At 45.5% G+C, this 24,536-nt stretch overlaps 2 protein-coding genes and 1 pseudogene across 4 annotated transcripts; 1 reads left to right on the top strand and 2 right to left on the bottom strand.

Moving 5' to 3' along the window:
• Positions 1-254: 254 nt before the first annotated feature.
• Positions 255-6,199, bottom strand: LOC125540204 (G-type lectin S-receptor-like serine/threonine-protein kinase B120). 3 transcript variants are annotated; one of them, XM_048703780.1, is made up of 8 exons: positions 4,153-6,199; positions 2,575-3,519; positions 1,991-2,116; positions 1,727-1,908; positions 1,443-1,653; positions 1,085-1,322; positions 855-1,008; positions 255-748 (listed from the first exon to the last, which is right to left on the bottom strand). In XM_048703780.1, the coding sequence occupies exons 2-8, from the start codon at positions 3,455-3,457 to the stop codon at positions 446-448; spliced, it is 2,097 nt and encodes a 698-aa protein (XP_048559737.1). In that variant the 5' UTR covers positions 3,458-3,519; positions 4,153-6,199; the 3' UTR covers positions 255-445. The 3 variants fall into 3 exon arrangements, with proteins under 3 accessions (XP_048559737.1, XP_048559735.1, XP_048559736.1); XM_048703778.1 differs by having other exon boundaries at positions 2,575-6,199; XM_048703779.1 differs by having other exon boundaries at positions 921-1,008; positions 2,575-6,199.
• A 151-nt stretch (positions 6,200-6,350) lies between these two features.
• LOC125538281 lies at positions 6,351-18,468 on the bottom strand. The gene is made up of 18 exons (XM_048701553.1): positions 16,339-18,468; positions 15,665-15,754; positions 15,388-15,572; positions 14,911-15,121; positions 14,541-14,778; positions 13,782-13,932; positions 13,425-13,701; positions 13,290-13,306; positions 13,183-13,187; positions 11,182-11,260; positions 11,020-11,051; positions 9,518-10,929; positions 8,112-8,222; positions 7,849-8,030; positions 7,551-7,761; positions 7,221-7,458; positions 6,983-7,136; positions 6,351-6,894 (listed from the first exon to the last, which is right to left on the bottom strand). Exons 1-18 carry the CDS (start codon positions 17,606-17,608, stop codon positions 6,592-6,594), a joined length of 5,166 nt encoding a protein of 1,721 aa, XP_048557510.1. The 5' UTR covers positions 17,609-18,468; the 3' UTR covers positions 6,351-6,591.
• Positions 18,469-20,777: 2,309 nt separating this feature from the next.
• LOC125540202 lies at positions 20,778-22,662 on the top strand (annotated as a pseudogene).
• The last annotated feature ends 1,874 nt before the right edge of the window (positions 22,663-24,536 follow it).

The raw sequence follows: 24,536 nt of genomic DNA, 5'->3' as shown, positions 1-24,536 counted from the left end.
TGAGATATTTTTAATACACATTGAATATCTTTTCTCATGCATGACGAACATTTTTTCATATACCTGAACCATTTCTGAATGCAGGCTGAACTTGTTTAAATAAATATTGAACATTTTTTAAACTACATGAAAGAATTTCCTAACCCAAAATATTGTTTCCAAGTATTTTTTAGAAAATAAATAAAATAGCAAAAAAGGGTGAACATGTATATATAATGATAAATAAATAGAAAATACCAAAATAAGAAAAGGCATTTATCACACTTACCGTTCAATTAATTTGACAAAAAATTCTCAATCCATGTCAACGGTACAACCCAACAAAAGTGGGCTTAATGCCATGGCCAACAAGGAAAAGAAGGACACAAATCTTCCATAGAATACATTCCTTCAAATATAAGTAAATCTTAATAGCTAGTAGGAATGACACAGTTACATGAGCCAGTTATCGTCCTTCTAGTGCCATAAGGCTCACGCCATTGGCAGAGTTTTTCAGGTCTTCTGTCGCATCACTGGTTTCGTAATTTATCTGCGCGAAATACATAGGTTGCCTCGGCGCTGCGCGAGGCATGGCTTCACTGTCGAGCATGGACACAACGGATGACATGTGAGGCCTAGCACCGGAGCTGTCCTGGACACACAAGAGCCCAACATGGATGCACTTGGACACTTCATCAAGCGAGTAGCTCTCCGTGACGGCTGGGTCCACGAAATCCTCCACTTTGCCATCTGCCCACAAGTTCCATGCCTGAAACATAATGGCAAAATTTGTAATTTATATTTGCTAATACTGCATTTCTTGTTGAGTTATTAGAATCTGAAGCATTTTTCATAACACAGTATGTGACACTTACAAATGATATGAGATTTGAAAAGTCCATCACAAGATGATGTGGTGAACTGATCTTTAATCCACTTACAATCTCTAGTAGCAAAATACCAAAGCTGTAGGTGTCCGACTTGACGGAAAAAATGCCCTCCATCGCATACTCAGGCGACATGTACCCGCTGTTTGAAAATTTTGAGCTATTTCAGGCTTATAAATTAAATTTTCAGACCAAGGACTAGTTGAAGAAGTACTTACTACGTGCCAACAACTCGTCTGGTACTTTCTTGTTGTTCGTTGCCCCCAAAGATCCTTGCCATTCCAAAATCTGATATTTTGGGGTTCATCTCCACGTCTAGCAGGATGTTGCTTGGCTTGAGGTCTCTATGGATTATAGTCGTTCTCGAATCTTGGTGGAGATACATAAGTCCTCTAGCTACCCCTTTGATTATGTTGAACCTCTTTGGCCAATCAAGCATAAATTTCCTTGCAATATCTGCCAAGAACAGGACATGCATTTACATGAGTGCAAGGCATAAGCCGTTCAGACAAGTAAGTTTGCTTGGTCAATTCGAGATTACTTTCGATAGTATGGGATTAGAAGTTTAGAACATACCAAAAAGAAACTGGTCCAGGCTTTTGTTGGGTAAGTATTCATAAATAAGCAACTTCTCATCCTCATGAATACAACAGCCAAGAAGTCTAACTAGATTCTTGTGCTGCAATTTGGCAATAAGAACCACTTCATTTCTAAAATGCTCTATCCCCTGATCAGAACCCTTGCTAAGCCTTTTAACAGCAACTTCCTTTCCATCTTCTAGTATTCCCTGTGTGATTTCATAATTATTGAAACAGATTTTCCAATGTTGTAATTAATTGACAAAGTCAAAGTTTTAAAACCTTATAGACTTTGCCAAAACCTCCTTTTCCAAGTACGTTTGTGTCATGGAAACTGTTTGTTGCAGCAGCAATGTCTTCGAACATAATAGACTGGAATTCTAAATTTTGATCCCAAACTTCTTGCGAAGTGCTCAGGTGTTTCAGGGCCGGTTTTTTCAGGGTTTCCTTGTTTACTTGTATCCCTGCAGAAATATCAGTAACATCAATACTCGACACTTTTACATGAAAGATCATATCAGAGTAAACTGGAGTCCCTTGTTCTACCTTTTTGCTTGCATATGCAGACGAGATATATGCATGTGAGTGTCAGCAGGAATGTTATAACTGGAAGTGCGATCTTGAATACCACACTGACACCGCTCTTCGTGGTGTTTACTGCAGAACTGTGTTCTGTGAAGGAGATGATAGCATAGATTGAATGAGTATAACATGTGAGAGTATGAATTTATCCTTTTCTCAATGAGTATAACATAGCATCAATTTACTTGAATTCGTATATAATACCAAAGCAGATATTGAAAATCTATCTCAATCCATCAAAGTTTTAAATGGCATGCTATATCAGTGCTATAGTGTTTGGTGGGACATCACGCTAACGACGTCGTGTACAACTTAGCGGCTTTAGCGCGCTATAGCGCCATTTAGTACGCTAGTGAGGCTGCCACTATTCCTCATATCCCATTATTTAAAACTTTGATCTCAATATAATTACAGATTTTGTTTCAAAAGTTAAAATTTGCAGACAGCAAAAGTAACTGGCTAGCTTGACTGTTACAAATGTGCACCGACACAATTCTGGAAGAAATGCAACTGATGAGTTTGTTCAGTGGTAACGACACAATACGTACCAGGAGAGCCAGCAAGCCGAATGTAGAGGTTGCCACCAAGCATACCGGCCTTCTCAGAGTCAACAAGCTCCCCTGTCCAGATCAAGCATCTTGATGGGCCACCAGTTGCGACGATGCTGCTCAGGTTGGTGTAAGCGTACGCAGTGCAGGAGCAGTCACGCTCACACTCAGCAGTGCACTCCTCGAAGCTTCTGTTCCTCACATACACAAACTTGTCAGGCACCTTCATCTCCGGCAAAGTCAAGAAATGGTCGCCGCGGCATGTCAGGTTTTCCTTTCTCACGCATCCTCGGGAGGGGTTGGCGCTGAAGCCGTCTGCCGGCCTGAACCCATCGAGGCACTTGCACTCGCCGCTGATCTTGTCAAACATGTCGCAGTAGCCGAACGGACCACACGAGCCATAGTGGCGGCAGCCATCATCCGGGCGCTTGAACAGAGGCACCCATGACCGGCCAGTCCAGATCCTGAGCATCAAGTCGCCATTGTAGTCCAGCTTCCAGTGCGATCTCCGGGCAGAGCTGTTACCCGTGTTGTACGTCGAGTAGATGGTCTCCCCGTCATCGACGTTCTGGGACCACATGTATCCGTTCTTGTCCGAGGCTTGTGCACCGTTCCACAACCCGCTGCGCCAGTACTTGCTAGTCCCGCGCAAGGTGAGGATCTGGAGGCCTGTGCCGGGGTCACGGCTGAGCAAGAATTTCCCGGGGGACGGATCCAGAGGACCTTTCCAAGCAACGAGACGCACTGCTGTGTGGGTCTTGTAGTTTGCCCACAACTTGAAGCTGGGGAGGATGGTGTCGGTCGGGTGATCATAGCTCTGCCATATCTGCGTGAAATTCTGCAACTGGACGACAAAGTTCCCCGCCTCCAGCAGCAGCGCCATGGCACCATCACCCCCGGAGGTGACGTTGTTCGTCGTCCTCCAGAGGATGTGGCCTTCTGAGTCTGACAAGACAAGATCAGAGGTGTTGGTGAGAACCAGCTCCCCAGACAAACCGCTGCCGATAGGATTGTCACGGTTGGCCACCCACACATATGTCCTCTCCGGGATGTCGTGGTACCATATGCCTACATATGAGTTTGCGGCGGTGGAGTTCTCCGGGTCCAGGGAGAAGAAGCCTAGAGCGAAGATGCCATTGTTTGAGATGAGCTTGTCGCCCGGCAAGAGTGGCTTCGCGGGTGTGAGGCGGTCATCAGATTCACAGAAACATACCAACAATAAGAGGGTAAAAATGACACGGAGAGTCATGCTACTGAGACTTTCTTTCACATATGCTTGTGAAAGAAGAGCAAAGTAAACAGTTTGTGCTGACCACAGAAGCATGAGAACCAGTTTGCCGGATGTAATTTCAGGCTGAAGGGTAGGAAACTGCTGTGGAAATTAGCCGTGGGAGATTAAAGATCAAGAAGTACTATATCAATGTGTTGACTGCACCATATAAACTGAGGAACTGAGCTCTCGCCACTCGCAACCATCGGATTGACCGGACACCGGAGTCCGTCAAAGTCGTTGGGGACAGAAATATGCTATCGTTGAGAAATGACAAGTGCGCACAGAAGACGAAAGGACCGGGTTACCGTCAGGTGGAGCTCGGACGCAGTAGTCACTCGCAGCGAGGCGGTGTCGGAGGCGGGGGAGCCGGCCGGGATCAACCGGCAACGGACGGCGGAGGCGAGAAGGGGAATGGGGGCAGAGCTCGCGAGCAAACAGAGGGAGAGTGACAATGGGAGAGGAAGCACAGAAGCAAGACGAGATGTGTTTTTACTGGGTGCGTGTGCCTTTTCTTCTACCGCAAATAATAGCAACCTGTGCAGCTGACCGAGTGATATGAATGCACATAGTGGTACAACAGTTTACACGCAACTACCACCCCTCCACCCTGATCAATGCATGCTCCAGAGCCTGCATCTCGCCAGTGTACTACACTGCAAGGCCATTTCTATGGCTGCTCCTCGCCAGTGCAGCATCTTCAATCATTCATCAAGTCTTACGTAGACCTTAGAGCATAGTGTGACGTAGGCGGACCATAAGATCGGACTTTACATTTGGCCTACTGTATGAAGTCCGCAGACAGCGCCGGGCACCTCTCACTTGTCCGCGTCCACAACCGTCACCTCATATTCAAACCTTCAAATTCATATAATCTCATGCAACATAGATCAAACGACGTATTCCATAATTCATATAAATCATAGCACATAGTTCATACTGGGCATAGCATACGGTAGTTCATCATTACACATACCATCAGACTACCAAAATTAATTAGGCATATGTTCTATTATAAAAAAAAACAGGGTTATAGAGCAAGTTCATCCACGGCCGCCCTTACCGTCTGGTGGATGGTAGTGCTCCAAGACGACATAGGGGCCTAACGCGGCACACCTTCGTCCTCTCACGGTGGGCATGCCATGCCGCGACCTTGCTTTTCCGCCATAGCTGGAGCATCCGGAGTATCCTTGGTCGTGTGCATTGGCACCACTGACCTCAGACTCGAGCCAGGCGGCATGGGGACAAAGACCTAGCATCGGGGTTGCTCGGATGCCACAGGGCAGTCCTCAAGGGTGTGCATGTACCTCCAACCGCCCTCGCCGGCGCCAGATTCAGAGCGGACACGCGGCTCGAGCCGCCAACAGGCACATTGCCGCTGCTGGTTCTAAGCCCCACCAAAGCAGGAATATCCTCCCGAAACCGGTGGTAAGCCAGTCGGACAGCTATCTGTTCCTCATCCATGCAGAGGATAAGGTCCAATCGTTGGATCCAAAGTTATTGGACATAGATCCGATGCCCCGAAATGCCGAAAATGGCGAAAGATCATTGGAGAGGAGTTGGGCAGAGCGGACTGAAAGTGAAGTGAAATGGAGTGGAGTGGCAAATGGCTAGGGTTTGGTCCGGATGTGGATATGGATGGGGTATTTTTGGGATCGGGGTGGAAGGCCACCAAAGCTGGAATATCCTCCCAAAACCGGCGGCAAGCCAGTCGGACAGCTATATGTTCCTCATCCATGCAGGGGACAAGGCCCAGTTGTTGGATCCAAAGTTATTGGACTCAGATCCGATGCCCGAAATGATGAAAATGGCGAAAGATCACTGGAGAGGAGTTGGGCAGAGCGGACTGAAAGTGAAGTGAAATGGAGTGGAGTGGCAAATGGCTAGGGTTTGGTCTGGATGCGGATATGGATGGGGGTTTTGTGGGATCGGGGTGGAAGATGCGATGTGGAGGACGCGCCCGGGCAGCCCTAAATCCACCAACATATGGGCTGGGTTTGAGGGGAGCTGGACGGCCCAGACGTTTGGGCTGGCTTTGAGGGGTCCAGTTGAGTGTTTGTTTTTTGTTTGGGCACTGCCCAGGCTATCCCCAGGCGTTTAGGGGGTGGGGGGGGTGGGGGTGGGGGGGGGAGGGGGTATTTGGGGTTGATGTTTGCAAGTGCACAGAGTCAAGCACAATTCACGCGAAGTATTTGCCCAGTTCATGTGCCGAAGCCATAGATAACTCATAAAAAGATAACTACCAACCTGCAGGTACACTGCATGTCACAAACGCAGCTAAGTTCACACTCAAGCAGGAGTTTGGAAATGATTTACTAAGTATTGCTATAACGTAAATGGTTAAAGAGGAGAGTTTAACTAAGTATTGCTATAACGTAAAATAAATACTCCCTCCGATCCAAAAAAAGGTGGCATGCTTTAGTTCAAATTTGAATTAAAGCTGAACTGAAGTCATGACACTTTTTTTTGGATCGGAGGGAGTACTAGACTAGACAGAGAAATAAACTAAGAAGAATTAATATGATGTTTCAGATGAGCAAAGTGATGACAAGGTGGAGATTAGTTATACCCGGTGACATGGATGGCGGCGCTCCACATATGTGCAATATCACCTTGTGTTGGTCGGATAATCTACTCATGGTGGGCGGTCCCTCAAATAGCATTGCCTATCAAGCAGCGCCTTATTGAGAGTTTGAGACAACTCAATTGTCCTACTTCTTGTTACATACATGCAGCAGCTAACGGAGTCATCGTCCTTCTAGCGCCGTAAGGCTCACGCCATTGGCAGAGTTCTCCGTGTCTTCCATCGCTTCAGTGGTTTCGTAGTTTATCCGTGCAAAATACACAGGTTGCTCTGGCGGTGCACGAGGAATGGCTTCACTGTCGAGCATGGAAATGACCGATGACATGTGTGGCCTAGCACTGGAGCTGTCCTGGACACACAAGAGCCCAACATGGATGCACTTGGACACTTCGTCAAGCGAATAGCTCCCCGTGATGGCCGCGTCCACGAAATCCCTCACTCTTCCATCTGCCCACAGGTTCCAAGCCTGAAACATCACGGAGAAGTTCGTAATTTATATTTGGGTTCAGTTATCAGAATCTGAAGCATCTCTTAACACAGTACATAACACTTACATAGGATATGAGGTTTGAAAAGTCCATCACAAGATGATGAGGTGAGCTGATCTTTAATCCACTTACAATCTCTAGTAGCAAAATACCAAAGCTGTAGCTGTCAGACTTGATGGAAAAAATGCCCTCCATCGCATACTCAGGCGACATGTACCCGCTGTTTATGTATATGTGTAGTTTGAGTTATTTCAGGCGCATAAATAAAATTTTGAGACAAAGAGCTAGTGCAAGAGTTACTTACTAAGTCCCAACAACTTGTCTGGTACTTTCCTGTTGCTCGTTGCCTCCAAAGATCCTTGCCATTCCAAAATCTGATATTTTTGGATTCATTTCCACATCTAGCAGGATGTTGCTTGGTTTGAGGTCTCTATGGATTATCGTCGTTCTCGAATCTTGGTGGAGATACATAAGTCCTCTAGCTACCCCTTTGATTATGTTGAACCTTCTTGTCCAGTCAAGTACAGACTTCCTTGCAGTATCTGCCAAAGAACAAGATGTGTATGCACATGAGTGCAAGGCATCTAGTTAGCCGTTCAGAGACTACTTTCTAGAGAATGGGATTGGAACATACCAAAGAGAAACTTGTCTAGGCTTTTGTTGGGCAGGTATTCATAAATAAGCAACTTCTCATCCTCATGAATACAACAGCCAAGAAGTCTAACTAGATTCTTATGCTGCAATTTGGCAATAAGAACCACTTCATTTATAAAATGCTCTATACCCTGCTCAGAACCCTTGCTAAGCCTTTTAACAGCAACTTCCTTTCCGTTTTCTAGTGTTCCCTGTGTAATTTCATAATTATTGAAACAAATTAACAAGGAGGAAATTATATGTTGTAATTAATTGACAAAGTCAAGTGTTTTTACAACCTTATAGACTTTGCCGAACCCTCCTTTTCCAAGTACGTTCGTGTCATGGAAACTGTTTGTTGCAGCAGCGATGTCTTCGAACCTAATAGAGCGCAATTCCAAATTTTGATCCCAAACTTCTTGCGAAGTGCTAAACTGTTCCAGGGCCGGTCTTTTCATGCTTTCTTTGTTTGCTTGTTTCCCTGCAGAAATATCAGTAACGTAACCACTCAGCACTATTACATGAACATCATATTACAGGAAACTGGAGTCCCTTATTCTACCTCTTAGCTTGCATATACAGACAAGATATATGCATGAGAGTATCACCAGGAACGATATAACTGGGAGTGCAATCTTTAATACCACACGGACACCACTCTTCCTGTTGTGTCCTGTCAAGAAAATAATGAAAAGAGTACTGCATCAAGATTCAAGCATAGCTTGTGAGAGTACACATTTACCTTTTTCTCAATGAGTACAAGATATCGATTTACTTGCATATAATACCAAAGAAGGTAGTAAAATGCATCTTGTATCTCAAATATAGTTACAGATTTTGTTTCAGAAATGAGTACTTGCAGACACCAAAAGTAACTTGGCTAACTAGCATGGCGGGCCCTGGGTAGGGGCAAGAAGTGCGACGCCCTAGGGCCCCACCTGATGAGGGGCCCCAACCTGTGTGGTACGTACGCTATACAGCCCATTGTTTTATTGTTCAGCCAATCGTTTCTTCAAGTAGAGTTCGGATTCCATCGATTATGACTGATTCCATCGATCTCCCCGCGTCTGTCTTCTCGTTCTCCGTTCTGCTCCTCTTCCGAAGCACCTAGCAATGATTATGACTGGTTCCGTTGATCACCCTTAAATTTTTCATCACTACTACTCGTGCCTTATGGATTTCTCTTTTTTTTTTCTGCAGCACGCTACCTATAAGTACGTCCCATCCTATGAGCAGCCGCAGGGGGGGCCAGCCGAACCACATCAGTTATGTTTGCTTTGCAACTAGGATGGACACCGCCTCAAAAAGTTCTAGTAACTTTTCAGTCTGTTTTCCATTTGATCTTTGTACTCAATTATGTAATTTTAGCTCACTAGTTGGTCTTTCTATACAGGTTTCTCAAACACGAAATTGAGGATGGAGCGAGGTCGAAGATGTTTGGAATTGGCTAGTTCAATTTCTACTTTTCTCCTCCAACGATTCAGCTGTCCCCCCTCCTTTCCTGCAGTATACGTATAACCTAAAAAGCTTTGTTGGTTGTTTGCTAAAATTTACCATGTCCCTGGTGTATTATGAGATCGTATTTGCTAATGAATTCTTGGTACTGTTGTTTAGTTAGATGTTTGAAGTCCGATAAACTTTTGTGATATATATCAGTATGAATGAAATTATTGACTATGTCTTTCAAAAAGAAATGTCTTTCTTCATGGGGCCCACTTTTGAAGCTCGCCCCGGGCCTCGGAAAAGTCAGGACCGGCCCTGCTAACTAGTGCAGTGTTACAAGTGTGTGAGATGGAAAAATAGCCTACCGACACAATTCTGAATGAAATGCTAACTGATGAGTTTATTCGATAATAACAACTATAAGTCCCGGGTAGGAAAGGCTGGTGTTCGTAGTTTGACAAGCAGACTATTACTGCAGGCTAAAAGAATTAAAGCAACCATGGAAGTATGGAACAATATACATACCAGGAGAACCAGCAAGCCGAAGGTACAGGTTGCCACCAAGTACGCCTGTCTTCTCTAAGTCAACAAGCTCCCCTGTCCAGACCAAGCATCTTGATGGGCCACCGGTTGCGACAATACTGCTCAAGTTGGCGTAAGCGTACGCAGTGCAGGAGCAGTTACGCTCACACTCAGCAGTGCACTCCTCGAAGCTTCTGCTCCTCACATACACAAACTTGTCAGGCACCTTCATCCCAGGCAAGGCTGAGAAATGGTAGCCATGACATGTCAGCGCCTCCTTTCTCACGCATCCTCTGGAGAAGTTGGCACTGAAGCCGTCCACTGGCTCGAACCCATCAAGGCACCTGCACACCCTGGTGAGCATGTCACAGTAGCCAAAGGGACCACACGAGCCGTATTGGCGGCAGCCATCATCTGGGCGCTTGAACAGAACCACCCATGACTGGCCACTCCAGATCCTGAGCATCAAGTCGCCCGTGTAGTCCAGCTTCCAGTGCGATCTCCGGGAGGAGCTGTTGCCGGTGTTGTACGTCGAGTAGATGATCTCCCCGTCATCGACGTTCTGGGACCACATGTATCCGTTCTTGTCCGAAGCTTCTGCACCATTCCACAGTCCGCTGCGCCAGTACTTGCTTGTCCCCCGCCAGGTGAGGATCTGTAGGCCCGTGCTGGGGTCACGACTGAGGAAGAATTTCCCGGTGGATGGGTCTTGAGAACCCTTCCAAGCAACGATGCGCACTGCTGTGTGGGTCTTGTAGTTCGCCCATAACTTGAAGCCGGGGAGGATGGTGTCAGTCGGGTGATCATAGCTCTGCCATACCTGCGTGAAATTCTGCAACTGGACGACAAAGTTCCCTGCCTCGAGCAGCAGCGCCACAGCCCCATCACCTCCGGCGGTGACGTTGTTCGTCGTCATCCAAAGGATACGGCCCTTGGAATCTGACAAGACAAGGTCAGAGCTGTTGGTGAGAACCAACTTCCCAGACAAACCGCTGCCGATTGGGTTGTCGCGGTTGGCCACCCACACATACGTCCGCTCCGGGATGTCGTGGTACCATATGCCTACATATGAGTTTGCGGTGGAGTTTTCAGGGGAGAAGAAACCAAGAGCAAAGATGCCATTGTTGGAGACGAGCTTGTCGCCAGGCAAGAGTGGCTTCGCAGGTGTAAGACGGTCATCGGATTTGCAGAAGCAAATCGATAATAGAAGGATAAAAAAGGGGAGCAGAGTCATGCCTGTATGTTTGTGAAGAGCAAAACAAGGAGATTGTATGAAAAAAATGCTTTGGATTAGCTTGGTTGCAGGATAGGAAACTGCTGCTGGTCTTTGTGGGGAATTAAAGGACCTAGAAATGCTCCATGTCAAAGCCATGGATGTGTTGATTGTATCAAACACGCCAAGAAACCGTGGTCGACTCGCAACCATCGGGTGACCGGAGTCCCATCGCAGTCCTCGTCGGCATAAATGCGCCATGGTAGCAATAGTCCGGGGACTTGGATCTCACACAGCCAGGCCACCAGACAACCTGACGCAACACTGCAACAGGATGGTGCAGAAATTAATGTCCAGATCTCAACATCTTTGACGACTCGCCGCTCTCTGGCAGGAAGCGTGGGAAGTACATGTTGGACGAAAGGTGTGTGCTAACTGCTCAGGAACGGGTTACCGTCAGATGGAGCTCCGGCGGGGTCGTCCCGGCGACGTGCGGGCACACTGTCCCCTTATCAGGCGGCACCGGCCCGTTGCTTCAGAAGGAAAAATTATCAGGCAGCATCCGAATTTGTCAACTCGAGTGGGTGGGATGAGCACGTACCGACGGCGAGCGCGACAGGCGGGGGAAATTAGGGGAGGGTGGCCGCGACGGCGCGATGAGGTGCCGGCCGCTTGCTATGGCCACCTGGAATGAGAGGGGCAGGCAGGGGAGACGACGCGCCGGAGACGCATATGGCGGTGGCGCCATGATTGGCGGACCAGCGGCGCCAGTGGGGACTGGGGCGAGCCGGCGGCGGCAGTGGGGGGACTGCGGCGAGCCGGCGAACGCAAATGGCCGCTACTTGCTTTCTTGTGGGCTGCCAAGTGGGCTGCAAGTTTACTTAGGGGCTTGGCACCGCTCAAAGCTCGCCGCCAGCGCGGCCCATTAATGTGTCTTTTCCATAAAGAATCAAAAAATATTTTCTTTTCTTAATAAGTTTTTAAAATAATTTCATCTAAATTTTAGTTTAAAGTGAGACAGTTTACGTAAACAAATATAAAATTATAATATATCTGAATATATATATAATATTTGTCTCACGTTAAAAAAACGGAAATGTTAACGCCCACATGTGTGGGCGTTGACCATCTCGACCACACGCATCCATCACCGTCCAGTACTATATGCACGAATCTTGACACAATCTGACTGATTTTTCTATGCCACGTAGGACAAGGCGTGTGTGTGGTGTGTGACATAGTTCGCCCACACATCCGTTTTACCACACGGAGGGGCCAGTGTGTGGGCGTTTAGCAGTTCACCCACACACCAGTTTTCAGTCACGCACAAGGACTGGTGTGTGGGCATTTGCCATCTTGCCCACACGCCCGTCTCCTCTCCCACACGTAAGCTGCTAGTTGCCATGTGTTTTTGCAGCGCACATGGCAACTGCCTCTAGTGTGCTTTGTAAGCAGGTGGCAACTCTCTTTTTTTATCTGAGTTGCCATGTGTTTTTGCAGGGTACACGGCAACTGCCTAGTGTGCACGTAAGCAGATGGCAACTGTCTTTTACCGAGTTGCCATGTGTTTTTGCATGGTACATGGCAACTGCCCCAACGTGCACGTACATGGCAACTGCCCTAACGTGCACGTAAGCAGATGGCAACTCTTCCTTATTACATGGCAACTGCCCTAGCATGCTTGTGAGCACATGGCAACTCTCTCAACTGCCTAGTGTTAGTATGTGGCAACTCCTAAAGTTATGAAATCATGGCAACTACATTAGATCAGACCATATATGGCAACTGCAGTTGTTCGACATGGCAACCGTAGTTCAGCGACATGGCAACTGCAGATAAACGAATATGGACGAGGGTTTGGACCATGGCAACTGCGGGCGCGCGGTGGGCGTCACGCGTCGCGTGCAGGACCAGAAGGGTACGAGGCCTGACATACGGGCGTGTGGGCGTTATCAACTTCGCCCACACGCACGCGTGTGAGAGGGTTCAGGAGGGAAAAAAAGATGTGTGTGGGCATTAGTTGTTTTGCCCACACGTAGGTGTGTGGGCTGGTTGCTGTCCATGCCACACGAGGCGTGTGGCACAACTACCCGATACACCACACGTGTGGCGGTTATCGGGACCCTAAAAAAAATTCCTGCACACGAAAAATATATTCATATACTCCCAAAACAAATATTAATATATTTAAAAAATATGCACGTGGGAAATTTTGTTCATGTAATTTTGAAAGGTGTTTACATATTTCCCCCAAATATGGGCGGAGTATCCTGTTAATGATGGCACTTGGTCATACACTGAGGTTGGATTTTTAGCCTTTATTTTGAAAAAAAAAAAAGCAGCAAGCAATCTCAGGGTAAAGGTATAATGCAGGGCATACTGAGATGCATGCTATGATGGAAACCTTATTCTTAACAAATGAAGATAACACACAAGCATATCTGAATAGAAACACCTTGTCTGAAATGAGAAACAATATAAACCTTCAGTAATAATGCATTATCCACATTTTCTTCATACACAGTAAAGTCCACTTCGGTACTTCACATGCGATAAACTAACAGAGGTTACAACCACCACTATGCTGAAAACCACAATTTATGTGCAGTAAATTAGAGAGTTTACACCTATTATGGGGTTCCAATATATGGTATAAGCTGGCATTAAACATCTAACGCCCTATTAGTGTTGTGATACTCATGGTATTTTGTGAATTATCCATGTTTTCCCTGGTATGTCCATTTTCCTGATTTCTTGCTGCAAAATATGCAGGTTGCTCTGGCTCTGGAAGCAAAGCTATTTCATTCTCCAACATAAACACAGCTGATGACATGAGTGGCCTAGCATCTGAATGGTGTTGAACACACAAGAGTCCCACGTGAATGCATCGTAGAACTTCATGAATTGGACAGCTACCAGCAATTGTTGAGTCCGCCAGTTCCATTGCATTTCCACCTTCCCATAATCTCCACGCCTGATGAATAAATTCAAGTTTCAACCAATTAACTCTAGTTTTGTTTAGGTCACCAGGTTCAAGCATTCCATGATACTTACATAAGTTGTAAGGTTTGGGAAGTTCATTATGAGCTGAGGTGAGCTGATCTTCAAGCCACTTACAATCTCCAAGAGAAGAACACCAAAGCTGTAGATGTCCGACTTAACAGAAAAGGCGCCACCCATCACATATTCTGGAGACATGTAACCGCTGTTTAAACATTAAGTTTGCCTCAGTGCACCTTTTAAAGAAAATAGTGTGGGTCTTACTAAGGGGCAGTTTGGTCACACTATTAAATAGTCTAGTTTTACACTTATCCAAAACCATCTATCTCTTTCATGACTTGCATGGAACATCCTAATCAAACACGACTGAAGATCCGTGGCTTTGGGGGATTTAAATTGGAATTAGCAATTGCAAAGATAATAGAGATTAAAGTACAAAAGTGAAAGTGCTCTTAACTAAGCTCATCCTAAATTACTGAATCTCTGAACAAACATAAGATTCTAATTTCATAACTTTCATCCGACAGGGCAGCGAAGCAAAGATATCCGACAAATCTGGCTAATTATTCAAAATTTTCTCATAACTGTCCTCACTTTTTAACAACAGCCTTTAGTTTTTGAATTTAATATATAGAAAATAGTACCCAACTAAACTCATCAAAGCATTTCACTAGCATTGAGAACACAAGTTGAACTTAACTAAACCAAAAATATACCAGGCAATGGGAGTAAAGGTGTTCATCCCTGCCAACTTGATTCTATCCCTAAGATTGAACAATATCATAGACACTGCTCAGCACATGAATTACTTACTATGTTCCAACAACTCTAATAGTGTTTCCTTGCTGCTGGTTTCCACCAAATATCCTTGCCATACCAAAGTCTGATATTTTAGGATTCATTTCATTGTCCAACAAGATGTTGCTTGCTTTAAGATCTCTATGAATTATTGTTAATCTTGAATCTTGGTGGAGATAAAGAAGGCCTCTTGCCACCCCTTTAATTATTTTGAACCGTATCATCCAATCAAGGACATCTTTTCTTGTATTATCTTGCAGCATGAACAGATCAATAAAACAAATTGTTAGTCATCATGCATATTCTTTCAGAATCTGAACAAAAAAACAGTTTATGGTCAACATTGAGAATTTTGTGCAACATGAGATCAGAAGTCGGAATATACCGAAAAGGAAGGAATCCAGGCTTTTGTTAGGCATGTATTCATAGATCAATAACTTCTCATCATCATGAATGCAGCAACTAAGAAGTCTAACTAGGTTTCTGTGCTGCAATTTGGCAATTAGAGTCACTTCATTTCTGAATTCCTCTATACCTTGCCCAGAACCACTGCCAAGCCTTTTGATAGCAACTTCCTTGTCATCTTCCAGTATTCCCTACATAATTGTATACATTTTTGTGAGGTGCTTAATTCCATCATTCTGAACTGAGAAACAATGAAAGCCACAACTTTTTTTCTCCACTGAAACCTACTGCGTTTTTTGGCATATTAGACTGAAGATAATTTGAATAGATTGACAGGACCATTATGGTGTCAAATGTCAATTAGAAGGAAATAAAAAAACATATTTACAAAATCAGACCACAATTCTGGCGGACATATTGTACCCTACTTGCCAATGTTAATTAAGCTTAGTGTTACCTTGTAAACTTTGCCGAAACCTCCCATTCCAAGCATATTGGAGTCGGAGAAATTATCCGTTGCGGCCACAATATCTTCAAAACTAACAAACGGAAAATCTGAATTTTTGCCTCCAAGATCACTAGAAGCACCCAAGTATCGTAGCATCAGTTTCTTCTTGATTTCCTTCTTCCGCCGTACCCCTGCTGATTGACATTGGCACTTAACTGATTAGAACTTAAAGAATAGCTTGGTATGAAGGAAAGGAAGGTAATTATTGCTCTATCTTTCTACTCACATTTCCAGACAATGGCTATGCACGTGAGTAGTAGCAGGCATGCTACAACCGGTGGCACAATCTTCACTAAATTGCTATTTTTCTGAACTGCTGAAATGTATCACAACAGAATTTACTGCATCAAACATAACTTGCAAGAGTATAGATTTAGTTACTTGCATGAAGTACCATGACTGATCTGTGTACCTAGGTATTCTTAATTTCAGTAACCCCTCGAGCGGTACTGCTAGGCATGTGGTAAAACTGAGGGTGCAGTAGTACAAAATACTTGCAGTTTCCCTGTATAACAGAGCTCTATGATAAATGAAAAGGCAAGCTGTTTGCCCTTTCGTGAATAAAATAAATACTTGGTCATTTCCTGACTCTGCATAGACAAAAGGAACTGGCTAATTATGTAGTGGCATCAGGGACGAGTAGTATGTTCGCCTACAGTCCCATGTCTAAAATTTCCCTGTTTTGTACTCCCTCTGTAGAAAAATATAAGAGCGTTTAGATCACTAAAGTATATTTATTTAGTGATCTAAACGCTAGATCACTACTTTAGTGATCTAAACGCTCTTATATTTCTTTACGGAGGGAGTACTTATCTCTGCTGGATGATTAAAAAAAAGTTCTTGTGCATCCAAGTAAACAAAAGAAAAACTATTGATCCGAAACAGTAATGTCGTCCATACCAGCAGGAGAGTCCCCAAGGCGAATGTACAGGTTCTCGCCATAGTTGTTGGTCTTCCACGTGTCGACAAGCTCCCCTGTCCAAACCAAGCACCTTGTCTGATCCCCCAGAGTGCCTGCACTGCTGAGGTTGGCGTAAGCATACGCTGTGCACGAGCAGTTGCCGCTGCACTCCGCCGCGCACTGGTCAAAGCTTCTGTTTCGGATGTGCAAGAACCTGTCAGGCACCTTCATTCCGGACAAGCGCAGAAAATGATTTTTGCTGCCACACTTCAGCGCTTCCACTCTCCGGCACCCTCTCGAGGAATTCATTGGATCAGGCTCAAACCCATCCAAGCACTCGCATGTGGGGGTGGCCCCCGTGAAGTCAGAGTAGCCAAACAGGCCACACGAGCCATAGACACCATAACCGCCGGAGGGGCGCTCGGATGTGGCTATCCATGATGAGGAGTAGCTGTTCCAGGTGAGGAGCCTCATGGTGCCGGTGTAGTCGAGCATGATGCGCGCGTACGGTGAGTCGTCGGAGACCGAGTACATTAGGTAGAACCTGTCCCCTGTGTTGACAATGGTCTGGTACACGACGGAGCTGTTGTTGCCAGGGTATGTGCCACCGGACACCGATGCGCCGTTCCAAACGCTGATGCGGCAGTACAGCTTGGCTCCGTTCCAAGTGACCATCTGCATGCCCAAGTCTGGGTCCAGACCGAACGAGAAGTCTCCTACGGATGGGTCATCCGGGCCCTTCCAAGCGACAAGGCGGCCCACCACACTGCCCTTGTAGCTCAGCAGAAATCTCATGCCCGGGAGGATGGTGTCGGTCGGGTGATCGAAGCTCTGCCATACGACTGTGCCGTTCGGAGACCGGAGGACCAAGTTCCCCGTGTCGAGCAGCACCGCAGAGGCTCTCGCGTCTTCATCGGCCGTGATGTTGTTCTTTGTCATCCAAAGCATGCGGCCTTCAGAATCCGACAGCACTAGGTCGGACTTGACGCTGATGGCGAGTGTCGCGGGTGAAGCGGTGGTGGCCGGGCTGTCGCGGTTGGCAACCCATACGATGGCGCGGCTGCTCTCCGGGATGTTGTAGAACCAAATTCCAACATATAGGCTCCTGTTGGAGTTGGCGGGGGAGAAGAAGCCGAGAGCGAAGACGCCATCCTTGGAGACGAGCAGATCACCAGGGGAGAGTGGCTTCCCCTGTGTCAGTTGATCGTCAGATTTGCTGAAAGGAAACAAGAACAGGAGGATGAAAATGGGGAAGCAGGGCATACCCATTACGCCTCTTTCGTGTGCCAGCCCCCGGTGAAGAAAATGGCATACATATACAAGGATGATTTGATTAGCTGACCCTGAGGCACACGGTTCTCCATAACAGGAAGTAGCTACGTGTATGGTTGGGAGCCGTCAGTCAAACTGATGTTTTTTTTTATCAAAATGCTAAACTCTACTATCATTAGTTCATCAAATATGAAATGTAGGATGTCAAAGTCGAGATTCATCTTTCAGCGTATAATGAATGGACAGCAAGGATCTAGACCAAATCACTGCTGACAAGGCATTCTCAAATGGTACTCGAAGTCTTCAACAATGATGCACGTTAGAAGAAAAACCGCTACTACAAATCTACAGTGGGGATTCTTGGTGGATTTTTGAGTGAGACGGCGAAGGCGACACCTCACTGCACTTTTGTCAAACGCACGAGCGCATCCCTGAGATCAGATGCGCCACATTATATAGTTATCCCTACTGCGTATTTTTACTACTGTAATAATTTCAAAAGTATGTACAAAAGACTAAAACAGAGAAAGAGATAAGCCTAGAGAGACTGTGATGAGAGTAAGGTTGACTGAAGCAGGCCACAGCAAAGGCTAAAAGCTAGACTATTATCAACGAAAAGCCAGGACCCAAGCCACAAATGAAGAGTATTTGTTCCTCTTAGCTGCAAATAAGCCATTCAAATTCCTGCTTGAAATTGGCTCTGCAGTCATATAAACTTGGAAGGACAGACTTGTGTGAAGATAAAACCATCTTCTTCCCCGCCTCTCATCTCAGATCTCGAATTCGAGATTTTCCCCCTCTTGCAGTTTGATTTTACCAAGTTCTGAGCTGGTTCGCGACACAGAATTCTGAGTTGAATACTTTCGAATTTTACCTTGGAAAATCCAAAATTCCAACTCGGATCTGACATTTGGGCTAGGCTTCCGGCGAACCTCACGCGGCGGTGGCGTGCTCCCGCGCGACGGGGGCGCCGGCTCCAGGATCCAGAAGCTTCCCCTCCCCACCGGGCAGCGTGTCGCCGAGGGCTCGGGGGATGCGCGGGGTTCCGCGGGCGGCGGTGACGCGGTCAGAGAAATGGGGCGGGCAAGGGGAAAAAGATGGTTGGGCGGCTGCGGGAACCTCCTCTGCTCCACAAGGCGAGGACTTCAGTGGACGCAGTTCAAACTGGCGGGACCGAAAACAACTCTGAACGCTCCACACTTTTCCCTTTGCCATCCTTCACACAGACCCGAGCATGGCAAACTACGGGGCGGCTGTTTGATTCTAGGCCTTGCATTATCATATTTTGCCATATATTTTGTCAAGCTTGCCCTAAGGTTAGTACATCAAAATGAAAGTCACAAGTTGGCAAGTCTAAGGAAATTTTGTCATACTTTTTGTGTGTATGCCATTTGGTGCCGTAGTATGGCTTGCCTAAAATATGGCTTGAACTAAACACTCATCTAACTTGGTCAATTTTGCCTAACCTTTAGTGTGGCAGCGTTTGGCAAAGTTAGTCACAAATCAACACAATGGGATACATTGTCTTTCAATTTTGCTAAACCTCTTGCCTGTGCTTGATCTTTTTTTCCTGTCGTTCACTTCTTCTTCTTCCCGAGCGTGCGAGATGGGGAGGCCGGACCTTGTCCGAGAAGAAGCAGCCTCACTATTTATCTTAGGCGTGTGGGGGTACAGGTTCACCGGAAAACAACGACCTAACTATCTATCTTAAATGGTCATTAAATATTGATCTGATGGTCAGAAAAAAAGTGACTGATTAAATTTTTTTTTTCAAGTACCTATTAAATAGACCGTCCCATTATCATTTCCTTCTCACAAAACCTACCTACACGGCTGAACCTTCCACTCTCACAATTACGCCCACCATCTGATGCTTTCGTTCCTATACTTCAATGTTGCAAAACATTCCTCTCTGGTTGACACGCTAAAGCAAACCAATCTATGGTTGGATGGTTAGAGAAACTGTGGTATCTTCGTCCATCAGGATCAAATCCTGATGCTCGCATTTATTTCTAGATTTATTTCAGGATTTCCGACGATGCGCATTCAGTGAGAGGAGACGTTTCCTTCGACGACGAGGTGCCTACGGCGACTTCGTAAATTTCAAGATAATATGACAGCTCAGTCTTTCAGAGGTGCTCATAGGGATAGGGTGAGTGTATGCACGTGTATATGAGATCTTGTGTCTGTACTGATGTTCAAAAAAATATTGGCGCGCTAAACTTCTAGGTTAAGGTGATTGTCTCATCCTAATTACCACTGTCATAGACTCCCTTTTAACATACTACATATCGTCGATCATCCAAATCCCTTGAAAGGTTTTGAAAAGTATCAATGCTATCCATAGAGTCTTCTTTTGGGCGGTAGAAGACACACGTTCTGGAGCTTAATGCATTATCGCTTGGAGTAAATGTTTGCAAACCAAAAAATATTGATGGGTTAGGCATTAAAAACTGGCATGTTCAACATAATTGATGGGTGGCATCGTCACGATCCTCTGGAGCCGCCGCCCGCAGGCACCGAGGCCCAAGACTTGCTCGTTGCAGGATTGGTAGAAGAAGAGGGGACCGACTGAGGTGCACTGCAATGTGGAATGGAGAGTGCATTGTGGACGGCGCCGGCAATGGGCTTGAATAGCCACGGCCAGGGCCAGGCAAACAGACGACCAGCCTGCTTCAATGCGGCTCAACGGCTAAAGTTGGTTCCTCGAGACGTTGCGTGCGCATTGAAGCGGCATCCCTGAGAGGTCGCGTCAATCAACGTCACCCTCTCGTCCAGTCGCATCGCGCAGCAACAATTTTAGCGTGTGCTCTGCATCGGCCCTTATACAGCACGAGAATCAGCGTGTGCGTTGAATAGAAAGGCAGGAGATGCAGGAGGGTTTTTGAATGGGTTGGGTGATAGAACACCTACATGGTAGCGGTCCATATGCCCGTAAAGGTCCTCGCCGGTTTCCGGCAAATATGACGTCCGGACCGCCGAACAAAGTGACAGAAGACCATGTTGAATGATAAAACATGTCCGGACGCGAGTCCAAACAGTTACAAGCGGTTTGAGAGTGGGCGAGATTGGAGATGCCCAAACCAATCCTCTCCCGCTCATCCTCTCCGCCCCAGCTTGTTTCTTTATGTTTTGGGCCAATGAAGCAGTACCATGAGCTGAGACACCGACAGCACAAAACTCGAGATAAGATATCCACACACTACGAGTCTACGATGAGAGGGCGGGATCCTCTAGATTAGATTAGAGCCACTCACCTGGTAGGCAGTTGTCTATGGCTGCTCTAAGCGCATCGTGCCTCGTCGGTCCCGTCCCATTCAAGGACGTCGCCACCGCCGTCGATGGCCACAGCTCCACACCCGAAGAGTACGAGGACATCGTCTCCGGCCTGCCCAGCAGCACCGCGCTAGGCATGGTCCTGCGCTAATACCGTGGCTCCTGGGTGATCCAAGAAAGAGTCACGGCGTTCATCTCTCTCCAGCGACGCTTCACGCCACGCCCCGGCGACGTGCTCCTCGCGAGCCCGGCCAAGTGCGGCACGACCTGGCTCAAGGCGCTGGCGTTCGCCACCATGGCGCGGGGCGCCTACCCGCCCACCGACGCGCAGCACCCGCTCCTCCGCATGAACCCGCACGAGTGCGTCCCCTTCATGGATGAGCTGTTCACCGCCGGGCAGGACGCCAGGCTTGAGGCGCTGCCGTCGCCTCGGCTCATGCACACGCACATGCATCATTCCTTGCTGCCTGCCTCCGTTACTGATAACCCCGACTGCAAAATCGTCTTCATCTGCAGGTAAATGTTTTTGTTTTTGTTTGGCAAGTATAAACTGTTTCCTCTACTTGTTCTCCCATGAATTTCGGCATGTTGTTGCGTCACACCGTCAACGTGCACAACTCCATGAAATTGCCTGATTTACTTTACTGAAATATCATTCATGCCAATAACCAGTGTAGGCGACCTGCGACCTACCGCGTGGTCGGCAATCTCTCAACAACTCCCTCCCTAAAAAATATAAAAGCGTTTAGATCAATATACCTGCTCTTATATTTTTTTTTTACAGAGGGAGTGCATAATTAACTACAAGCAAATGAAGGCGAGTTGCTCATGGATCTAACTCTAACGTTGTATGCAGGGACCCCAAGGATATGCTTGTTTCCTTGTGGCATTTTCTCAAAGGTGTTCGTCCTTTCACGTTTGATGACCTGTTCAACTCTGCCTGCGAGGGGAAGACCCCCAATGGCCCCATATGGGACCACCTCATCGGCTACTGGAGCGCAAGCAAGACCAGCCCGGACAATGTCCTTTTCCTGAGGTACGAAGACATGCTCATCGACCCGGTCAGCCACGTCAGGGAGCTGGCGCGGTTCATCGGGCAGCCATTCTCACACGCCGATGAGGCGGCCGGGATACCGGCGGACATTGTGAAGCTCTGCAGTTTTGATAAGCTCAAAGGCCAAGGCGCCAACATGGCAGGCTCATACGACGGAAAGGTTTTCAGTTTCGCACATGAAACCTTCTTCAGGAAAGGGGTGGCCGGAGATTGGGTGAACAATATGACGCCGGAGATGGGGCAACGCTTTGACACCATCATCGAGGATACCCTTAGAGGGTCCGGCCTCACATTCAAGTGATCTCCATCTGTTGCCAAGGGCGGTGGTGCTGGTTGGTGCTCTGTTGGTGTTGATCGCTTCGACATGACATTTTTGTGTCATCATGGCTTTTGTTTTGTTTCTCTTTCTTTCAGTATTTGTTTACTACTACCTCTCTCTCAGTTTACAGGGCGTGTGCGTGTCCCTAGATCGTCAATTTGACCAACATAATACAAGTCATATATTACAAAAAATATATCAATATAAACTTCAGATGTTATATTTTCAAACCGTATAATTTTTGTGTTATATGGTTTATATTAAGATGATAAAATTGATAATCTAGGTATATGCGTAAGACTTGTAAACTGAAACGGAGGTAGTATATAATTGTATGACTGTGTCCTGAATTGAAAACACCGCGATAAAAGACGGATTATGCATCAATCGATGCACAAGCCAGAGGAGTCTCTCAGTTCCAGAACAATAATACTCCCTCCGTCCCATAATGTAAGACGTTTTTTGACACTAGACTAGTGTCAAAAAATGTCTTACATTATGAGCCGGAGGGAGTAATAGTTTAGTTGTGTGTTCTAATTATCTTGACCAACTTATATTGTGCTATTGCAGGCTCAATTATAATCAGTATTAGTTTATACTAGAAGCGATCGCACGCCTTGCTGGACGCTCTTTGCTGTGTGGACGTGTGGTATCCCTGTTATTGCCTCTTTTTTCCACTCTTGTGTGTTATTGTTTGCACCCCGACCTCTGATGGGCTGTTTTCTGGGGGCCGCAATCTTTGTGGGTCTGGCGATGTTCCCAGGCTTGGTCATATTTTTCTACGAGTTCCGCTTTGGTACAAGGGCTCCCCTCTCCTATGTCTCGCCTTCAGCGAAAGAGGTAGGAACCCTTGCTGAAGGGGAGACTGAGTTGGGCCAGAGCGCAGGAGGCAGCAGCCTCCTATTTTCCGTTTTTTTTACCTTCTCTGTTTCACTTTTTTGCTTTATTATTTCAATTCTGTACATACATTAAAATATTATAAATATATATATTACAAAAAATAACTCTAAAAAACATTTGAAAAATGTTTATCAACCATTTGAAAAATGTTAAATGTGTATAAAATGTTTATCATGTATATGAAAAATGTATATATAAAAATTTGATAATGTATTAAAAAATGTTAATCAAGCATTTGAAAAAAAATCATAAGTATTTGGAAAATGGTGATAAAGTTTTTGAAAAATGTTAAATGTATATAGGAAAATGTTGACCATGTATTAAAAATTTGATGAAATTGCTTGATCATGTATATAGACATTGTTAATCAAGCATTTGAAAAAAAAATTGAATAAGTATTTGAAAATGGTGATCAAGCATTTGAAAAATGTTAAATGTGTATAGTAAAAATGTTGACCATGCATGTATTGAAAAAATGATGAGTCTTTTTTATCATGTATATAAACATGTCAATCAATCATTTGGAAAAATGTTGAATAAGTATTTGAAAAATGGTGATCGAGTATTTGAAAAATGTTAAATGTGTATAGAAACAATGTTGACCATGTATTAAAAAATTATGATTTTTTATCATGTATATAAACATGTTAATCAAACATTTGAAAAAATGTTGAATAAGTATTAGAAAAATGGTGATCAAGAATTTGAAAAATGTTAAATGTGTATAGAGAATATGTCACCATGTACTAAAAAAATGATGAATTTTTTATCATGTATGTAAACATGTTAATCAAGCATTTTAAAAACAATGTTGAATAACTATTTGAAAAATGGTGATCAAGCATTTGAAAAATGATAAATTATTGGGTTTCGGCATCGGTTCCTTTTTCAGTTCATCGGTTTCTATGTCCACTCCAGCCACCAACTACAAAGGCGTCAGAAACCAGAAAAATAATAAAAACCAGAAGAAAAACAAACTCCAAATTGGAAAAGGAGAATGTAATATTGAAATGCCACAATGCAAAAAAGCAAAAATACTATGTACCTCCCATGGCGAGTGCTATGCGATTTCATTCTTGCAGCGGGCTGGGATGCTTAAGTGCAAACCGGCAAGTACACCGATGTCTACCACTGACAATATCACTGTTGTTGATGGTGAGCTTCTGTCCTCTGCTGATGCGACGGAGTATAGGAGTGTTGTTGGTGGTCTTCAGTACTTGACGATCACGAGACCAGATATTTCTTTTGTTGTCAACCCCGTGACACTCATTGGTCTGTTGTTATGCGCATCTTGCACTACATTCGATTTACTGTGTCTCATGGCTTGCATATTCGACCGACCTCCTTGTTGGGGAACGTTGCAGAAAACAAAAAAT

Source organism: Triticum urartu, chromosome 2 (genome assembly GCF_003073215.2).
Source record: "Triticum urartu cultivar G1812 chromosome 2, Tu2.1, whole genome shotgun sequence".
In the NCBI taxonomy this organism is placed as follows: Eukaryota; Viridiplantae; Streptophyta; class Magnoliopsida; order Poales; family Poaceae; genus Triticum; species Triticum urartu.
The sequence above is the reverse complement of the archived record's forward strand: the minus strand, read 5'-3'. Positions and strand labels throughout refer to the sequence as shown.

Coding starts and splice junctions, on each gene's coding strand:
- LOC125538281 (XM_048701553.1), bottom strand. CDS start 17,608: ATGGGTATGCCCTGCTTCCCCATTTTCATCCTCCTGTTCTTGTTTCCT. Junction 15,755..16,338: donor CCTTGGGGACTCTCCTGCTG/GTATGGACGACA, acceptor GATACATTTCAG/CAGTTCAGAAAAATAGCAAT. Junction 7,762..7,848: donor GGTTCGGCAAAGTCTATAAG/GTTGTAAAAACA, acceptor GAAATTACACAG/GGAACACTAGAAAACGGAAA.
- LOC125540204 (XM_048703778.1), bottom strand. CDS start 3,898: ATGCTTCTGTGGTCAGCACAAACTGTTTACTTTGCTCTTCTTTCACAA. Junction 2,117..2,574: donor TCGGCTTGCTGGCTCTCCTG/GTACGTATTGTG, acceptor TCTCCTTCACAG/AACACAGTTCTGCAGTAAAC. Junction 1,009..1,084: donor AGACGAGTTGTTGGCACGTA/GTAAGTACTTCT, acceptor ATTTTCAAACAG/CGGGTACATGTCGCCTGAGT.